Source organism: Hemiscyllium ocellatum, chromosome 13, assembly GCF_020745735.1.
Source record: "Hemiscyllium ocellatum isolate sHemOce1 chromosome 13, sHemOce1.pat.X.cur, whole genome shotgun sequence".
Taxonomy (NCBI): domain Eukaryota; kingdom Metazoa; phylum Chordata; class Chondrichthyes; order Orectolobiformes; family Hemiscylliidae; genus Hemiscyllium; species Hemiscyllium ocellatum.
This window is the reverse complement of record NC_083413.1, coordinates 33,616,341-33,637,007: the sequence shown is the minus strand read 5'-3', so window position 1 is coordinate 33,637,007 and position 20,667 is coordinate 33,616,341. Positions and strand designations below refer to the sequence as shown.

The 20,667-nt window shown below is 39.8% G+C and overlaps 1 protein-coding gene and 1 pseudogene across 1 annotated transcript in view; one reads left to right on the top strand and one right to left on the bottom strand.

Annotated features, from left to right (window-relative positions):
• ccdc39 (coiled-coil domain containing 39) overlaps positions 1–20,667 on the top strand; it is a 138,090-nt gene that overhangs the window by 54,129 nt on the left and 63,294 nt on the right. The window contains exons 10-12 of the mRNA XM_060834446.1: positions 68–262; positions 10,285–10,449; positions 13,946–14,083. Coding sequence (XP_060690429.1) covers positions 68–262; positions 10,285–10,449; positions 13,946–14,083 — 498 coding nt within the window. The remainder of the gene's footprint in view (positions 1–67; positions 263–10,284; positions 10,450–13,945; positions 14,084–20,667) is intronic.
• Positions 7,155–7,590, bottom strand: LOC132821506 (large ribosomal subunit protein eL31-like; annotated as a pseudogene).

Below are 20,667 nucleotides of genomic sequence, written 5' to 3'. Positions count from 1 at the left end.
TCATCCTACAAATGTTAACAGATAATTTCTGTTCTGTTATATTAATTGTTCCAGTTTTGATTTATAGGAGCTTGAAGATCAGATGAAGTACCTGAAAGACCAGAAATTTAAGAAGAGTGAGGAGTTGAACTCCTTGAATGGTACAGTGAGAACAGTTGCAAACCAAATATCAGGAAATAAGACAACACTCCGAAACCTCAAAAGTCAAATTGACAAACTTGACCATGAAAGCATCAAGCAGCAGGAAGTAATTTACAGTCAGGTAAACAGAAATACTACAATCTATATTACTTTGATGTACTACTTTAGTGATGCCAAATATTACAGCTATTTTCACAGATACTCTATTTACTGTTTTAGATGAATAATCCTACATAACTCATTTGTATTTACAAACAGTTCTGTCGTAGTTGGAAACATTTACAATTGAAATTCTATTTGATGCCCTAACTAATCAGAATTGAAAAATAAAATACATGCATCATGTGATTTGTGTGCAGTCTAAAGTGCTTAAGAAGTACAAGGCAGATGAAAATAATTGAAAAGAAAATATGGATCAAAAGAATACTACAATTTATGTTACAATGAAATATATTTATAATAGTTCTTGCCAAACATCGACAGGGACTGCCATAGTGTTAAAGGTTTAGACGGAGAGGAATTTCTTAAGTGTGTACAAGACAATTTTCTGATTCAGTATGTGGGTGTACCTACTAGAGAATGTGCAAAACTTGACTTACTCTTGGGAAATAAGGCAGCGCAGGTGACTGAGGTGTCAGTGGGGGTGCACTTTGGGGCCGGCGACCATAATTCTATTCGTTTTAAAATAGAGATGGAAAAGGATAGACCAGATCTAAAAGTTGAAGTTCTAAATTGGAGAAAGGCCAATTTTGACAGTATTAGGCAAGAACTTTCGAAAGCTGATTGGAGGCAGATGTTCGCAGGTAAAGGGACAGCTGGAAAATGGGAAGCCTTCAGAAATGAGATAACAAGAATCCAGAGAAAGTATATTCCTGTCAGGGTGAAAGGGAAGGTTGGTAGGTATACGGAATGCTGGATGACAAAAGAAATTGAGGGTTTGATTATTAAAAAGAAAGAAGCATATATCAGGTATAGACAGGATAGATCGAGTGAATCCTTAAAAAAGTGTAAAGGAAGTAGGAGTATACTTAAGAGGGAAATCAGGAGGGAATAACGGGGACATGAGATAGCTTTGGCAAATACAATTGAGGAGAATCCAAAGGATTTTTACAAATATATTAAGGACAAAAGGGTAACTAGGGAGAGATTAGGGCCCCTCAAAGATCAGCAAGGCAGCCTTTGTGTGGAGCCTCAGAAAATGGTGGAGAAACTAAATGAATATTTTGCATCAGTATTTACTGTGGAAAAGGATATGGAAGATATAGACTGTAGGGAAATAGATGGTGACATCTTGCAAAATATCCAGATTACAGAGGACGAAGTGCTGGTTATCTTGAAACGGTTAAAAGTGGATAAATCCCCAGGACCTGATCAGGTGTACCCGAGAACTCTGTGGGAAGATAGAGAAGTGATTGCTGGGCCTCTTGCTGAGATATTTGTATCATCGGTAGTCACAGGTGAGGTGCCGGAAGACTGGAGATTGGCAAACGTGGTGCAACTGTTTAAGAAGGGCGGTAAAGACAAGCCAGGGAACTATAGACTGGTAAGCCTGACCTCGGTGGTGGGCAAGTTGTTGGAGGGAATCCTAAGGGACAGAATGTACGTATATTTGTAAAGGCAAGGACTGATTCGGGATAGTCAACATGGCTTTGTGCGTGGGAAATCATATCTCACAAACTTGATTGAGTTTTTTGAAGAAGTAATAAAGAAGATTGATGAGGGCAGAGGAGTAGATGTGATCTAATGAACTTCAGTCAGGCGTTCGACAAGGTTCCCCGTGGGAGACTGATTAGCAAGCTTAGATCTCAAGGAATACAGGGAGAACTAGCCATTTGGATACAAAACTGGCTGAAAGGTAGAAGACAGAGGGTGGTGATGGAGGGTTGTTTTTCAGACTGGAGGCCTGTGACCAGTGGAGTGCCACAAGGACCGGTGCTGGGCCCTCTACTTTTTGTCATTTACATAAATGATTTGGATGCGAGCATAAGAGGTACAGTTAGTAAGTTTACAGATGACACCAAAATTGGAGGTGTAGTGGACAGCGAAGAGGCTTATCTCAGATTACAACACGATCTGGACCAGATGGGCCAATGGGCTGAGAAGTGGCAGATGGAGTTTAATTCAGATAAATGCAAGGTGCTGCATTTTGGGAAAGTAAATCTTAGCAGGACTTATACACTTAATGGTAAAGTCCTCGGGAGTGTTGCTGAACAAAGAGGCCTTGGAGTGCAGGTTCATAGTTCCTTGAAAGTGGAGTCACAGGTAGATAGGATAGTGAAGAAGGCGTTTGGTATGCTTTCCTTTATTGGTCAGAGTATTGTGTACAGGAGTTGGGAGGTCATGTTGTGGCTGTACAGGACATTGGTTAGGCCGCTGTTGGAATATTGCGTGCAATTCTGGTCTCCTTCCGATGTGAAACTTGAAAGAGTTCAGAAAAGATTTACAAGGATGTTGCCAGGGTTGGAGAATCTGAGCGACAGGGAGAGGCTTAACAGGCTGGGGCTGTTTTCCCTGGAGCGTCGGAGGCTGAGAGGTGACCTTATAGAGGTTTACAAAGTTATGAGGGGCATAGGTAGGATAAATAGACAAAGTCTTTTCCCTGGGGTCAGGAAGTCCAGAACTAGAGGGCATAGGTTTAGGGTGAGAGCGCAAAGATATAAAAGAGACCTAAGGGGCAACTTTTTCATACAGAGGTGGTATCTGTATGGAATGAGCTGCCAAAGGATGTGGTGGAGGCTGGTACAATTGCAACATTTAAGAGGCATTTGGATCAGTATATGAATAGGGAGGGTTTGGAGGGATATTGGCTGGGTGCTGGCAGGTGGGACTAGATTGGGTTGGGATATCTGATCAGCACGTACGAGTTGGACCCGAAGGGTCTGTTTCCATGCTGTACATCTCTATAACTCTATGGCTTTATGTATAATAACATCCAGTAAAGTCTGGTTGAACCCATGTTATCACATTCTAAGAATCTATCTCCTCATTACTTTAATCAATTTCTCTTTGAAAAAGTATTAAAATTTGTTCCAAAATACTGTTTTTTGTTGTAAGAGCTGAATTTCTAAACTAAAATATTGTTACATACTAGCTCGACTTAACTTGCACCTTAAATTTTCATCAGTTCCATTAAGTTTAGAAAATTGCATGTCAAAGTTTGTCCCCATTATCATGAAATAGTCAGGAATTGAAAATAGAATGCATTCCTGTGTGGGTCATCCAGTGCCTGTGTCAAATATTGTTCATTGAGTTATGATATGGTTAAAATGTAGAACAAAGCTCCCAGCAACGTGCAGATCTCCAACTTTGGAATACTCTCCCACTATGCTATTATGACATTTCTATCCATATCGTACAACAAAACCATGTTCAGTTAACTAAAGTCAAACAGTTTTGTAGTGTATTAGTAGTAATGGACATTAATATTTCACACTTAACGTTGTAAAGTGTCCCAAGATGCTGAGCAAAAGCAAGATCAATCAGAATATTTGACCCTGAGTCACTGAAGGAGATATTAAGACATAGGACCAAACAGCTTGATCAAACAGGTAGACTTCAAGCAGCAGCTTCAAACAAGAGAGGAAATGAGATGTAGTGAACACATTCCAGACCCCACGGCCAAGTCAGCTGAACACTCAGTTGACAATGTTGGAGTAGGAAGTTGATTGTTAGAGGTCACTCACCTCAGCTGTCAATTATATCACGATAGTAAATAGATATTTTCTATTCAAGCTGTAGTGAGATGTTATGACACAGCTCCAGCACTGGTGGGACTTGAACTTAGGCCTCTTGATCCAGAGGTAGAGACACTACCAATACACCAAAAGACCCTTCGTTCCTCAGGGTAGAAAGTTTTAACTAATCTGCCCAGACATGTTACTACACACCTCTAGAGCAGGTAGATCTGAACCCAGATCAATTAGCCCAGAGGGAGGCACACTACCACTCTACCACAAGAGCCCGAGTTTCTCAGGATGCTGTTTATAGGCCCAACCATCTTCAGCTGCTTCAATGACCTCACCTCCTTAAGATCAGAAGTAAGGATATTCACTGTTGATTGCACAATGTTCAGCATCAGTTGCAACACCTCAGACACTGAAGCAGTCTGTGTCCACTTTAAACAAGACCTGGGCAATGTCCAGGTTTGAGATGACAAGAAACAGTTGGCATCACAAATGGCAGGCAGAGACAATCTCCAACAAGTGAGAATTTAACCTAAACAATGACCTGATCAATGCTAAATCCTCCACTATTAACATTTTGGGGGTTACCATGACCGAAACTGCACCGGACTTGTTATACAAGTACTGTGCCTACAAGAACAGGGAGGAATAGATGTAAGTATGCTCACTGAGCTGCAAGGTTTATTTCTAGACATTTCATCACCATACTGTGTAACATCATCAGTGAGCCTCCAGTGAAGCATTGGTGGTATGGCCTACTTTTTATCAATGTGTTTGGGTTTCCTTGGATTCGTGATGTCATTTCCTGTAGTGGTCAATTTCTGTCATGTCATTTCCTGTTTTTTATCGCAGCGGGGTTGGTAAATGGGATCCAAGTCGATATATTTGTTGATAGCGTTCTGGTTGGAATGCCATTCTTCTAAGAATTCTCATGCGTATCTCTGTTTGGCTTGTCCTAGGATGGAATGTGATATCCCAGTCAAAGTGGGATCCTTCCTCATCTGTGTATATAGATACTAGTGAGAGTGGGTCATGTATTTTTGTGGCTAGTTGATGTTCATGTATCCTGGTGGCTAGTTTTCTGCCTGTTTGTCTGTCTAGTAGGAATATAGGAATCCTGCAGCAAATAACTCATCTCCTGGCTCCAAAAAGCACGTCCATTATCTACAAGGCACAAGTCAGGAATGCTTTAGAATACTCCCCACTTGCCTGGAGGAGTGCAGCGCCAACAACATACTAGAAACCTGACATTCTTCAAGTCAAAGCTGTCTGCTTGACTGGCACCACAATCACAAACATTCATTTCCTCCACCTCCAATGCACAACAGGAGATACATTTTGAAAATTCACCAAGGCTTCAAACAGCACCTTCAAAATCTACAATCATGATCATCTAGAAGGATAAGAATGGCAGATCCATAGGAAGACCGTCACCTGCAAGTGCCTCTCCAAGTGACTCACCGTCCAGAGTGGAAATATACCATCATATTCCTTCATTGTCACTGGGTCAAATTCTTGGAACACTTTCCTTAACAGCATTGTGGATCTACCATACCACATGGATTGAATTGAATTGAATTGAATTAAATTTATTGTCACATGTACTGAGGCACAGTGAAAAGTTTGTCTTGTGAGCAATACAGGCAGAGCATGGAGTTAAGCAGCATAGATAAGTTAGACCATTTTTCCAGGTCTTCCACCTCTCATCTGTAGTCTGTTTCATCACCATCTGAGATTCGACCAACTATGGTGGTGTCATTAGCGAACTTGTAAATGGCATTGGTATTTGGCAACACAGTCATGGGTATACAGTGAGTACAGTAGGGGGCTGAGTACGCACCACTGGGGGGCTCCAGTGTTGAGTGTTAGTGAGGATGAAATATTGTTCACAGTCTTCATTAATTGTGGCCTGTGGGTCAAGAAACTGAGGATCCAGTTGCAGAGAGTGAGGCTTAGTCCGAGATCACGAAGTGTAGTAATCAGTCTCGAGGGGATAATAGTGTTGTTGGCTGAACTGTAGTCAATGAGTTGGATTCTTAACATAGCTATTCTTGATGTCAAGATGTTTTAGGGAGGACTGAAAGACAAGTGATATAGCATTTGACATGAATCTGTTGGTCCAATAGGCAAATTGGAGTGGGTCAAGAGTAGTGGAGAGGCTGGAGTTGATTAATGTAATAGCCGGCCTTTCAAAGCACTTCATGACCACCGAAGTTAGGACCACTGAGCGTAGTCATTAAGACATGCTGCATGAGCCTTCTTAGGCACAGAGATGATGTTGGCCCTCTTGAAACAGGCAGGGACAGTACCCTGCTGCAAGGAGAATTTGAAGATGTCCAGGAAGACCTCTGCCAGTTGAGCTATGCATGCCCTGAGTGCACAGCCTGGTACTCCGTGTGGTCCCATTGCTTTCCTTGGATTCACACAAAGGAAAGCCGACCTGACCTCTGGTGCAGTGACTGATGGGATAAGTTCGTCAGGACTTGTCGGAATAGGTGTTACCTCTCCTCCTCCATCTTGCACTGTCTCTTCTTAGAACCTGTGATGTCATTCAGTCCTTGCCATAGTCATAGGTGTCTGTCTGGGTCTCTAGTTTGGATCGGTATTGGTCCTTGGCTGTCTTAAAGACTCTGCAAAAGTGATAATTGGATTCCTTATATTTGAGTGGGTCTCCTGATCTGAAGGCCTCATGCCTGGTTTTTAGCAGATTCTGTATGTCCTGATTCATCCAGGGTTTCTTGTTGGGGTACACCTGGATTGACTTCCTCAGTATGCAGTCCTCCACACATTTGCTGATACGATCTGTGACGGCGGTGGTGTACTCGTCGAAGGTACCTGCGAACTGTTTGAACATGGCCCAGTCAGCCGATTTCAGACAGCACCAGAGTTGATCTTCTGCCTCCTCCAACCAGCAGTGGACCTGCATCCACGAGGGGGTCTCCTGCTTGAGCTTTTGCCTGTAAGCCTGGAGAAGAAACACGGCATTATGGTCAGTGTTCCTGAATTGATTCATTCCTGAAAGGATCGCAATGATTCAAAAGGCAACTCAAAGGACAGAGACTGTGCACACATTAATACCAATGGTATAGGGAGAATCTTGTTCCAGATTCCTGACGGTGGGAGGACAGGTTAATAGGGTAGTTGAGGCAAGAAATAACTGTCACTAAGTCACCCTTTACTTATATGTGGCCAGACAGCTCAGAGTCAGTCCATGAATTGCGGAGATTCTGAATCCCCTGTTTTTTTCCTTAGAGTGAACAGTGACACTCCTGTTCTTTTTTTTTACTGCTGACCCCCACACTACCACCTAACTGCGGTAGTGATCCCCTGTTTTTTTTTGTAGTCATTTTTAACTTTATTTTTAATGAAACATTTACAATTTAATTTTCATCAACGTTGACTGTTTGCAGACCCTTGTAGGATGTTACAGGAACATAGGTTACCAACGTGTAAAGTTTGTTAGGAGAATCCTCATCCTCATTGCGCTTTCTGGATAAACGCACACGAATGCGATATGGGACATTCCTTACACCTTTAGCCCAAACAGCCTTGTTCAAACGAGTATCAATGCGGACATCAGGAGTACCCATTTCCTTCACTGCAAATTCTTTACTCCTTAATGGCACGAGGAGCACGTCTCTTAAAACCCACGCCATGGATTCGCTTGTGGGTGTTTATTGTATATTCCCTCGTAACCACCTCGTTGATAGCTGAGCGGCCCTTTTTTTTTCTCGCCACCTTTCTTAGCAGGTGCCATCTCGTCCGAAAAATGTCGGAAAGCATCCCCTGTTTTTTTTTAATCTTTTGTGCACAAATCTTTAGAACCTCATGTTAATTTTTTTTTCTCTGGTTATTTTTTTTCTCAAATTTTTTTTTATTAACCCCCACACTACCGCCTTACTGCGGTAGTGCTTATTATTTTTAACCCCAGCACCCATGGTGTGTGTGCGCAGGTGTGAAACACAGTGAGAGACAAGGTGTACAAATCTTTATTCAATTTCCACCACCAGGAAAAGTAGGAAAACACCCGAGTGGCCAGTGACAAGCAGTGCCCTTCACCATCCCCTGTTTATTTTTTTTTTGCACAAATCTTTAGAACCTCATGTTAATTTTTTTTTCTCTGGTTATTTTTTTTCTCAAATTTTTTTTTATTAACCCCCACACTACCGCCTAACTGCGGTAGTGCTTATTATTTTTAACCCCAGCACCCATGGTGTGTGTGCGCAGGTGTGAGACACAGTGAGAGACAAGGTGTACAAATCTTTATTCAATTTCCACCACCAGGAAAAGTAGGAAAACACCCGAGTGGCCTGTGACAAGCAGTGCCCTTCACCATCCCCTGTTTATTTATTTATTCTTTTTTTTCTTCTTTTTTTTTCCTAATTAACCCCCACACTACCGCCTAACTGCGGTAGTGCTTATTATTTTTATCCCCAGCACCCATGGTGTGTGTGCGCAGGTGTGAGACACAGTGAGAGACAAGGTGTACATCTTTATTCAATTTCCACCACCAGGAAAAGTAGGAAAACACCCGAGTGGCCTGTGACAAGCAGTGCCCTTCACCATCCCCTGTTTATTTTTTTTTTATTTTTTTTTCTTCCTAACTGCGGTAGTGCTTATTTTTTCCCAGCACCCATGGTGTGTGTGTGCAGGTGTGAGACACAGTGAGAGACACAAGGTGTACGAATCTTTATTCAATTTCCACCACCAGGAAGATAGGAAAACACCCGAGTGGCTAGTGACAAGCAGTGCCCTTCACATCAAAGGGAACATTCAATCTTTTTTTTTTCCTCCTAATTAACCCCCACACTACCGCCTAACTGCGGTAGTGCTTATTATTTTTATCCCCAGCACCCATGGTGTGTGTGCGCAGGTGTGAGACACAGTGAGAGACAAGGTGTACATCTTTATTCAATTTCCACCACCAGGAAAAGTAGGAAAACACCCGAGTGGCCTGTGACAAGCAGTGCCCTTCACCATCCCCTGTTTATTTTTTTTTTATTTTTTTTTCTTCCTAACTGCGGTAGTGCTTATTTTTTCCCAGCACCCATGGTGTGTGTGTGCAGGTGTGAGACACAGTGAGAGACACAAGGTGTACGAATCTTTATTCAATTTCCACCACCAGGAAGATAGGAAAACACCCGAGTGGCTAGTGACAAGCAGTGCCCTTCACATCAAAGGGAACATTCAATCTTTTTTTTTTCCTCGGAATTAACCCCCACACTACCGCCTAACTGCGGTAGTGCTTATTATTTTTAACCCCAGCACCCATGGTGTGTGCGCGCAGGTGTGAGACACAGTGAGAGACAAGGTGTACAAATCTTTATTCAATTTCCACCACCAGGAAAAGTAGGAAAACACCCGAGTGGCCTGTGACGAGCAGTGCCCTTCACATCAAAGGGCAATGCATCCCCTGTTTATATTGGTCAGCCAGGATGTCCTGATTGGCCCAGATGAATAACCCAAATCAAGGATCTCATAGTTAACAGGATCCACCTGGTTCCAATCACTACAAGGCAGCACATAGGATGTGCCTTCATTTAGTTGAGGCACAGATTGTAAGAGCAGGGAGGTCATGTTGGCACTGTAGATCACAGGTGTAGTTTTGTGTTCAGTTCTAGTCACCAGCCAATAGGATGAATGTAATTTCACTGGAGCAGGTGTAGAGTAGATTCACCAGGATTTTGGTAAAGGAGAAGTGATAGAGAAGCAGCTCAGAGAGAGAATTTTGAAATGGATTGATAAATGAGGGGATTATGGGTGGCAAGTCAGGAAAGAAATAAAGCTGAATAAGTGATAATGAAAGTTGAGGGTAGCAGAGAATGAGTCGTCTAGTAGGCTTGAACTTGAGATGGGGACTTAATTTTTAATGTAGCTTACTTTTACACTCTGTTAAAACATTGAGTAAATTATAGGCATGCTTACCAAGATAAAATCAGTTTTATATTCATTGCACAGCTTACTTGAGTTGTTCAGAACCACAGGTCCTTTTTTGTGAATGATTGGACATCTGATTAATAAATCAGATAGTACAGTGATTTCAAAAGTTGTCTTTTGATCTGTGATTAGAGTTTAAATTCAGGCCCGCAGATAGCATCAAAGTATGCTTTGCCCTTCTTTATAGAAGAGTAGTGAAAGGTGTGCCTTGCTTGCAATCTCCCTTGCTTGAGATAGTATTTGCTTGATGCTAATACAAAAAGCATAGGCATGTTCTATTTTACATCAGTGACATTCTCATCCAGCTGTCCTTGCTCCATTTCACATATAAAATATTGAATTGGATCAGTTATGAATTGGACCAATGAATCATCATATCTCTTTGGCTGACGCATCATCTTGCAATTAATTGAAAGGCTGCTTCAAATTTTAGGAATATTTAAGCTTTAAAACAGAATGTCTATTTAGTGGAGAAAAATACTTAACATTTGACTGATTGCTGAAATATCTTTTCTATTCATAGGATTTTCAAATCCAGCAGCTGGAGCGAAGGTTAGCTAAATTAGAAGGTAATATGAGTAGTAATGAAAATGAGTTGCTTGGAGAAAAGGCAGCAGAACTCTCAAAAAATCTGGAAGAAAAAAAAAGCACAGTGAACCTATTGAATATACAGCTGAAGAAACTCCAAGTAATTAATCTATGTTTGTTCACTGTCATCCATTTTGTCAAATTTAACTTGAATAAGATTTTTTTTATTGCTTTATCTTTCAAATTTTTATCTTATTCCTTTTTTCCTTTAGTGTCTAATTTTGTGCTGCTATTTGAATAAATCATGCTTTGATTATGTTTTTCATTAGAATGGATTGGTAAACATAGATAAATAATGCTATACAGTAAAATTTGGATTTCAGAATGGGAGTAGGCTATTTATGCTGCCATTTAATGCAATCATGGCTGATCAAACATTTCACTGCCTTTTACTCACACTATTTCCAATATATCACTGGAAATCAGAAATCTCTAAATGTACTCAGACTGAGCTGCCAAAGTTGTTTGGAGTGAAGAATTCCAAAGATTCACAACTCTGATGAAGACAGCCTCTCCTCATCTCAGTCCTAAATGGCATCACCTTTGTTTTAAAAATTGTTCCCCCAGTTCTGGGTTTCCCACTGAGGGGAAACATCTTATGTGCATCTACCCTTTCTATCCCTTTACATATATTGTAGGTTTCAATGAGATCACCTCTCATTCTCCTAAAATTTTGTTTATACAAGCCCAGTTTACCCCACATCTATTCATAGGCATTGCTACTATCCCAGGAACAACTCTGATGAACCTTCATTGATCTCAATTTTCAACACTAACCCTAACCCTCCATTAATAATATCCTTGAGGTAAGGACACCAAAGCTGAACACAGTATTCCAAATGCAATCTAACCACATCTATATATAATTGAAGCAAAACTTCACTATTTTTGTAACCAAATCCTCTTGCAACAGAGACTAACATTCCAAAAGCTTTCATTTTAGATTACTGCACCTGCATCAGTGACTTATTGACAAGGACACCTTGATCCCTTTGGAAATCACACTTTCCAACCTTTTTCCTTCTACAAAAGTGGATAACCTCACATTTTCCACATTTTACTCTATCTGCCCTGCTCTTGTCCACTCACTAAGCCCTGTCCAAATCATTCTGAATCTGTTTTATGTTTTCCTCAGAACATACATTCCTGTTTAGCTTTGTATCATCTGCAAATTTGGTAACATTAATTTGGTCTCCACAGCGAAATCATTGATATTTCTTGTGAACAGCTGGGCCCCCACTAGTCACAGCATGCCAATGTGAGAATGACCTGTTCGTTATATTATTCTGTTTCCTGTCTGTTAGCCAATTCTTAAAGCATGCTAGTACATTACTTACCATCCCATGTACTTTTGATTTTACTAAACAATCTCCTGTGAGGAACTTTATCAAAAGGTTTCTGAGAATTGAAGTATGCAGAACCCATCAACTCCCCTTTATCATTTTGATAGTAACATCCTCAAAAAACTCAAGTTCATAAGACATCATTTTTTATTTGGAAATCCATGCTGACTATGCCCAACCAGATCATTACTAAGTTTCCATTTATCATATCCTTTAACTGTACCATTTTCACTTGCTGATAGAAGGCTAAACAGATCACCCACTCACTTCTTCAATAGTTCAGTCACATTTGCAAGCTTCAATCTGCAGGAATTCAGAATCTATAGAATTTTGAAATCTCATCACTGCATCAGCATTTTTTATAGCTGCATCCTTTAACGCTTTGAAATGTGGCTATCAGGTCCCTGGGACTGAGCAACTTTCAACCCTATTAATTTCTCCAGTACAACCAAATGCCGTTTTTCAGCTTAAAAGGATCAAAGCATATAGGGCAAAAGCAAGAATAGGGTACTGAGTTGGATAATCAGCCACGATCATATTGAATGGCAAACCACACTTGAAGGGCTAAATGGCCTCTTCCTGTTCCTATAGTTATTCTAATTTCCTTTAGCTCCTCATTCTCTTGAGATATTTGCATCTCTAATTCTGGAAGATTTCCATGTCTTCTTCAGGGGAATATACAAATTAATCATTTAGCTTCTCTTCCATTTCCCTATTCCCTGTTATAAATTTTCACTGCTTGTAATGGACCCCCATTTGTCATAGTCAAACATTTCCTTTATACACATGAAATGTGACTTAAGACTATGCTGAATACTTTATCAATATTCTTTGAATAATTGGTAAGAACAAAATAATTCAAACCCCAGAAGGAGCAAATTACTGTAGATGCTGGAATCTGTACTGAAAACAACAAATGTTGGTGGTTACAATAGGTCAGACAGCATCCATGGAGACCAGGCAAGCTAATGTTTTGAGTCTAGACGATTCTTTATCAGAGCCATCTAGAGTCGAAACATTAACTTGCTCTCTCTCATGAATTCTGTCCGACCTGTTGCAATCGCCAGCATTTGTTATTTTCGGTCATTTAAATCCCGACTGCTGATTGTTCTAAAGCAGTCTTCAGGATTGTGCTGTTACTGAATGAACAGTAACAGATGAAGTTGCAAGTAATAAAATCAATATAATATCTTTATTCATCCAATATGGTGGATTTGCTTATTAGGGCAGCATCTCTAATTGCTCTAAAGAAAATGGTGGTAAATCACTTACTTGAATCACTACTATGTGAAGAATAAACTCCTATAGTGCTGTTACATTAGTTATCCAGAATATTGGATAACTAATGATGAAGGAACCAGCTAGGAAGAGAATTCATGATGGGGATCAAAGACCTCTCCTCTTCTTTCTGTTGATGGAGTTCTAAATGATGTCATTATGAACTCATACTTTTCCAGTCTGCACCAGGAAAATAATCTAAAATTACCAGATGTCAAATTATGGATCAGAGAGAGAATCAAAACACAATGTCCACTGCTTGCATTCATACCAAATTTTTCATATTATTAAATACAATTAAGGAGAACATAACCACTACAGAAAGGACAATTGCATATGAACCAATACAGAGTGCAAGACAACTGAATCGTCTCTTACCTTTTAAAGGACAAATCCCTCTGATTAGTCACCATATCAAAAACATATTTAAATCAAATATGATTACATTATGACTCTGTTACCTCGCTGTCAAATCCAGATTTCTCCCCAAATGTTGAACCAAACTGTTTGCAACCTCAGTTCCATATTTAATTCAAGATAATTTTACATGAAATATCCTCCTCATCATTACCCATCTCCACCTCCATAACATTTCTTGACTTCACCCCATCTCAGCTGATCTGCTGTTGAAATCTTCATTTGTGTCTTTGTTATCACAAGACATGATTAGACAAGGTTGAAAATCACACAACACCAGGTTATAGTCCAACAGGTTTAATTGGAAGCACTAGCTTTCGAAACGCGGCTCCTTCACTGACGACAACCACCTGATGAAGGAGCAGCGCTCTGAAAGCTAGTGCTTCCAATTAAACCTGTTGTGTCTTTAGTTATTAACTTTAGCAAATTTTAAAAGTCATTTTCCAGTTTAATGATTGTTTTTGAAAGACTGAAAATTTTAAAAGTTGTAGATTGGCCCAACACTTTTCATTACATGCACATATTTCTCTCAGTTTACAATTGTTTCCCAATCTGCAGAATGACACACATCATTTGAGAAGACAGCTGGACAAATGCAAGGAAGAGAAAACTGATTTGACCAGTAAAATCGAAGACATCCATCTCCACATTGACACTGGAGAAAAGGAGCTAAAAAAGAACAAACTTGCTGAACAAGTAAGATATACAGTCATTCCTCCATATCTGTGAGAGTTCCATTCCTGAGAACCCCTGTGAATGATAAAATTTGCAAGTGTGGAACTTGTTTAAAAGTAAGTTAAAATAAGTTAAAAATCATGGATATGCAACCTTTGCCCACGGACGTTGATTTTTGTTGTTACTTGTTTTTTGGCACGGATAGGCGGATTCATGATTTCATGGATACAAAGGATTCAATGTAAGTAGGCAAAAATATTGCTCACATTAGTAAATCAGATCAAATCAAATAATTCAACATTGTCACATGTACCTAAGTACAGTGAAAAGTTTTGTTTTACATGCAGTACAGCAGATCATAAGACACAAAGTTCACAGGGTGATTGAACAGTGCGAGGAATACAAAGAAGGTGTACAAAAAGCAAGATCAGTATCAGATCTAAAATTTGAGAGGTCCATCAGAAGTCTAATAACAGCAGGGTAGAAGCTGTTCTTTATCCTCTTGGTACCTCTGTTTAAGCTTTTGTATCTTCTGCCTGATGGAAGAGGTTGAAAGAGATTATGACCAGGGTGGGAGGAGTCTTTGATGATGTTGGCTATCTTTCTGCGGCAATGACAAGTGTAGTTGGAGTCAATGGCTAGATGGTCAGTTTGCGTAATGGTCTGGCCTGTGTTCAGAACTTTCTGTAGTTTTTTACAGTCCTGAGCACAGCAGTTGCCATACTGAGCTGTTATGCACCCAGGTAGAATGCTTTCTATGGTGCACCTGTAAAAGATGGTGACGGTCCTTGCAGATATGCTGAATTTCCTTCTGAGAAAGAAGATGCATTGTGCCTTCTTGACCATCGCATCAATGTGGGTGGTTCAGGACAGATTGTTGGTTATTGTCACTCCTAGGAACTAATCCCTTTCGACCACCTCCACCTCAGCTCCATCTATGTAGATAGGGTTGTGTCCTCCTCCTTGCTTCCTGAAGTTGATGCTCAGCTCTTCAGTTTTTCTGGCATTAAGGAAGATATTATTATCTATGTACCTTGTAACCAAGCATTTTCTTTCTTTTTTGTATTCTACTTTGTATTTTTTAATATCCAGCCGACAATGGTGGTGTTGTCAGATAGAGTTCGGACGGAATTTGGTCACTCAATCACGAGTGTACAGAGAGTAAAGTAGGTGGCCGAGTATGCATCCAGGTCTTAGTGTTAAGGATTGTCAAAGAGGAGATGTTGTTGTCTACCTTGATTGAGGTCTGTGGGTCAGGAAGTCAATGATCCAATTGCAGAGGTCTAGGTCTCGCAGTTTGGAAATCAGTTCGGTTGGGATTATGGTGTTGAAGGCAGAGTTGTAGTCAATAAGTAGAAGCTTTATGTAGATATCCTTATTATCCAGATGTTCCAGGGGTGAGTGTAAGGCTCGGGCAATGGCGTCTGCCATGGACCTGTTGCACTGGTAGCCAAATTGCAAGGAATTGAGGCAGGCTATGAGGCTATGACTAACCTCTCAAAGCACTTTATAATTATGGAGGTCAGATTCATTGGGCAGTAGTTATTAAGCCAAGTTACATGCATTTTCTTTGGAAACGGGATGATGCGGGTCTTCTTGAAGCAGCTGGGGGCTTCAGATTGTAGCAAGGAGAGGTTAAAGATATCAGCACACACACACGCCAGCAGGTCTGCAAAGGATTTGAGCGCACAGCCGGTGTCTCCATCTGGGCTAGTCCCCTTCCATGAGTTCACTCTCCATATGTCAATCTGATGTCTGCAGCAGTGACTGAAGGAACAGGACTGAAGGAACCCGGGGCTATCGGGGCAAGAGACATTGTTTCATTAACCTTCTGCTCGACAGATGTATTTTCACCTGCTATTCTGTTTTGCTTCATTTTGTAGCCCGTTATGTTGTGTAGGCCTTACCACAGACGTCGGATGTTCTTGTGGTTAGTTTGGGTCTCTAACTCAGTTCGGTATTGCCTCTTGGCATCTCTAGTTGACTTGCAGAGGTTGTATCTGGATTTCTTGTCAAGGTCCAAGACATCTGACTTTAATACTGCAATAGGCAATGGATTTCCTAGTTTATCCACAGTTTCTGGTTGGGGAATATATGGATGGCCTTCGTTGGCACACAGTCCTCTACATACTTGCTAATTAAGTCCATGTTGATGGTAGCATACTCATCCTGGTTGACCACTGAATTCTTGTTTGTGGATCAGTCCACCAATTCCAAGCAGAAGCTCTTCCGCTGCCTCAGACCAGCACTGCACTATTTTCCATACTAGGTCCTCATATTTCAACTTCTGCTTGTAGGCTGGGAGGGGGAACATAGCACTGTGATCTGATTTTCCAAAGTGTAGACAGGATATGGAGCGATAGACATCTTTGATGGTTGTGTAGGAATGGTCAAGGATGTTCAGCTCCCGTGGTGGAACAGGAGACATATTGGTGGTATTTTTGTATGAGCAGATCAGGTGAAGAACTGAGTGCACTATGTAACAGTCCTCAGAAATATAACACGTTGATAGTTCATCATAGAGCAATAAGGAGAGATTTATCTCTCCCAGCATATTGTAATTTTATTTGCATTTTAATTACTATAGCATGGTACAATTGTATTACAAGATGTCACTGATGTACTTGTGACTTGGCATCATTGAGAATTTCCAATTTTATTTGAAGAAAGTAGTCACAAAAATCTTGAGTTACTCAGGTTACTTTTACACCTTAGAACAACCAACTCAATGTCAAGCATTAATGCAGGCTTGAGATGACACTGACTTTATTCCATGTGATTCAAGAGTGCTACAAGGCAAAAAGGAAATTCATAGCTTGGCATCCTGTTTTGCTGTCATATAAACCCATATCTTTTCCAAAATCATTGCAACTTCAGTAAAATAATAGAAAAGGCTTCCAAAAGTGCAATTTAATTAGCACATTATGATAGGCTGCTAATAATTATAGTCCTTTCAGTCTTGTCAAATCGTGAAGAGCTAATTGACTTTTATAAATGTTAGTCATTATGGTAATACTATGAAGAATGCAGCCAATGCAGAAAATGCCTATGCCTGGAGGGAAATGTTGCTTTGACATTAAGGCCTGCAACTGCTGATAAAACACAGTAATTTGAGAAGGCCATAGAACAGAGGTGACATGTGCATCTATATGGGATGACTCCCATGGGGTGAAAGAAGCACAGCTACTGTGCATGCCTATGTATGAACCCTTGTATTTTTTTTACAAAATTCAGAAGAATGAGATATTCTCAATACCAAGACATGAAAGCTTACCACAATAATTTTTTTAACCATATATTTCTATTGTCAGGATTAGATGTTTCGCATAGCTTTTGGTTCCAACATGTAGCAGTCATGTGAATCCAAAACTTCAAAAGAAAGTATTAACTTAAACAAGGTATAGCTTATAATACAATAATAGAAAGGAGGCTTGACATAATGTGAAACAAATGAAAATTCCAAAACATGATGCATGACATGACAAGACAGTGAAATACTATGGCAGGAATTTTTGATAGATGTAATCATTCATGGAACACAAGCCATATGAAGATGTAATGGTTCTTTTAATCAAGAAAGGGATTGGAAGGCAGTGAACATTTGACACTTGGAAAAGCGAGTAGCAATGTATGCATAAACCTGTAAATTGTGATCCTATTACCCAAATAGCTACATTGGCTTACAAAACAGAAAATGTTCTCAGAGCAAGGAAACAAAGAGCCAAGACACACATGTGGTTCTCACTGTTGTTTGGTCTGACAAGAGGGGTGCATCGGATAATTAGGCCCTACTACTCCATGAGTTGTTACAAAGGTATAAATATTTAATCACAAAAATTAATAACTGCCTTCTCTTTATTATTGTTACCCGGAACAAAAGAAAATTTCACTAGAAAATAAAATCAGAAAATAATTTATTTAAAATAAAATTTAGACAATATGCAAAATTTGTTATCAACTAAGCTGCTATACAGAATTAAACTATATCTACTAAACACACATACACACAAATAGGCTAAGACAGGTCTGCAGAAGTATAATGGTTGGGGAAAAAGGAAAAGAATCAACATCCCAGCAGATCTAGAGTCCAAATTAAAAGGGTAGAATGAGAGTTTATTTCAGTTCATTTGGTTCCCTGTCAATGAGATCAAGTTCCTTTCAGATACAGAATGAATAGAATCTTCAATTAAGGAGGAAGGTCTTTTCGACTCAGGTCTTTAGATTGACTAACAGTTCAGCTTTCAGAGTTTGAGGATATCAAAGATAATGATTTTTGTAACTTTCCGTGATTTCCAGAAAATACTTTCCAAAGGTATCTCTTCACATGATTTCTTTCAGAGCTAGCTTTTACTCAGAGGGAGAGGGGGAAGAGGTTTTCCATCCTGTTAGTTTTCTTCTAACCGGCAATAGTTCCCAAGTCTGTAGCCAAATAGAAAGCAATACTCCTGAGGCTGTTGCAAGTTGCAGTCACACAGACCTTAGGATTCTTCTTTGAATTTGTTTACCAAGCCAATATGTCCATAAAGACAAATCTCTTGTCTATTTTTGAAAGCTTCAGATTATCTCTTTTTCTAAAATTTGCTTTTCCAGTGACAACAAATAGCCCATAGTTCTTCAACATTCATGACTTTTTCCAAGAAATCACATGATAAATGCCTTCTCAATCCAGTAATGTGCACACAGTTCCACTGTCCAATATTCATAATCCATAAGTATATATGTATTTCTAAATTACTGTGTGTCACCACACAAATGGAAAGCAAGCACCTGCACAAATCGAAAGTGCACACTGAATTGTAATATGCAAATACAGTTTGGCATTTACAAATAGGTCATTGTTTGCATGGTTTCCAAGAATATTCTCCTGACATACAGTGGGGATTTGTTGCAGAAAATAATAAATCAAAAGAACTGCAATGCTGGAAATCAGAAACAAAAACAAACATTGCTGGAAAATCTTAGGAGGTTTGGCAGCATCTGTGGAGAGAAATCAGAGTTAACGTTCTGGGTCCAGCAATCCTTGTTTTAGAACCCAATAGCTTCATGATCCCATATGTCTGCAGAGAATGTTAGTTAGGTTCATTTTGGAACAACTATTTAAATTGAAATTTACCTTTTTATCTGAACAGTCCATTATTTCATGTAAAACACAAATCAGAATCAATGCAAAGTAAAGGTACACAAAGTCAAAACTTGACTTACATCAGAACATAAGAAATGGGAGCAGGTCTTCATGATTGACTCTCTGAGCTCACCGTCTCAGGTTTTTTGCATAAGTAGTGCAAGTTCCTCATTAAATCACTGCACATATCAATGACTTTGTTTTTTTTATAAGCTATTGTTAGATGACTCCTTCTTCCCATCTGTGGTTGTGCATGCTTGGAGTGAGTTGCTTTTACTTTTAAAACAAAGAACAGTTCTATTTCCATATTGTACAACTCCATGCTCTCTTATGAAAAAAAGGCAAAATAATGCAGATGCTGGAAATCTGAAACAAGCACAGAATGCTAGAAAAATGCAGTGGATCTGACAGCATCTATGGAAAGAGAAACAGAGTTAATGTTTCAAGTTTGGTCTGTCTTCTTCAGAACCAAGTGGAAAGGTTGCATATTACCTTAAAACTAAATAACACTACTACAAAAAAAAATCCCTAGATATTAATACAGACAAATTACAAAATCGACCATATTTAAAAGTGAAGCAGTGTATCGATAAAGTATATGTGCATAATAAACAGTGTCTAAAAGGTAAAGTAGTGAGATATTCTGACGCATTCAATCACCTATTCAAATAGTCTTAAGTAATAAAATTCTAAAGGAATATATGGTTGCAAATGTAAACACTTATAATGTTAACTCTTTTATAAAGATTACATTTAGTCAAATGTAATTGTTTTTCTTCTAAGACACTTGAATTTTAAAAAAGCCAATATAGCCTTACAGCTGCTATTTTCTTTCACCCTCTTTTTCCACAATAAATCTCCTCCTAGCTTTTTTTTATTCTATATTCCATTACTTTGAAAAGGTTTAATAAGTTGAGAGTGAACACATTTAACCCTTTAAAGCCAAAAGTTCTCACAATATGGTAAAGCACACCTAAACCAATTAGAATAGAAAGATCGCTGAGAGTTTTATGCCCCTCAGGGATACAATCGCCTACGTGCAGACCGAGGAGTGATACCTGCCTCATCAGCCTGGATCAGGAGAAAGCCTTTGACAGAATATCACACACATACATGAGAGAGGTTCTCTCCAAAATGGGCTTCAGGGAGGGAATCTCCAACTGTATCTGACTGCTTTACACCAACATGATTAGTGTAGTTTCAGTCAACAGGTGGGAATCAGGAAGCTTTCCAATCAGATATGGAGTCAGGCAGGGCTGCCCATTCTCGCCTCCTTTGTTTGCATGCTGTGCAGAGCCATTTGCCAAGTCCATCACGAAGGATGTTAGCCTGGGAAGGGTGACAATTCCTGGCAGCGGGTCCTGACAGGTTAAGGCCTCCCTATATATAGATAACATCGCTGTTCTCTTTTCGGATCCACTGTCGGTGCACAGACTCATGTGCATCTGTGACCAGTGCGAAAGGGCTTTGGGCCGACCAATCC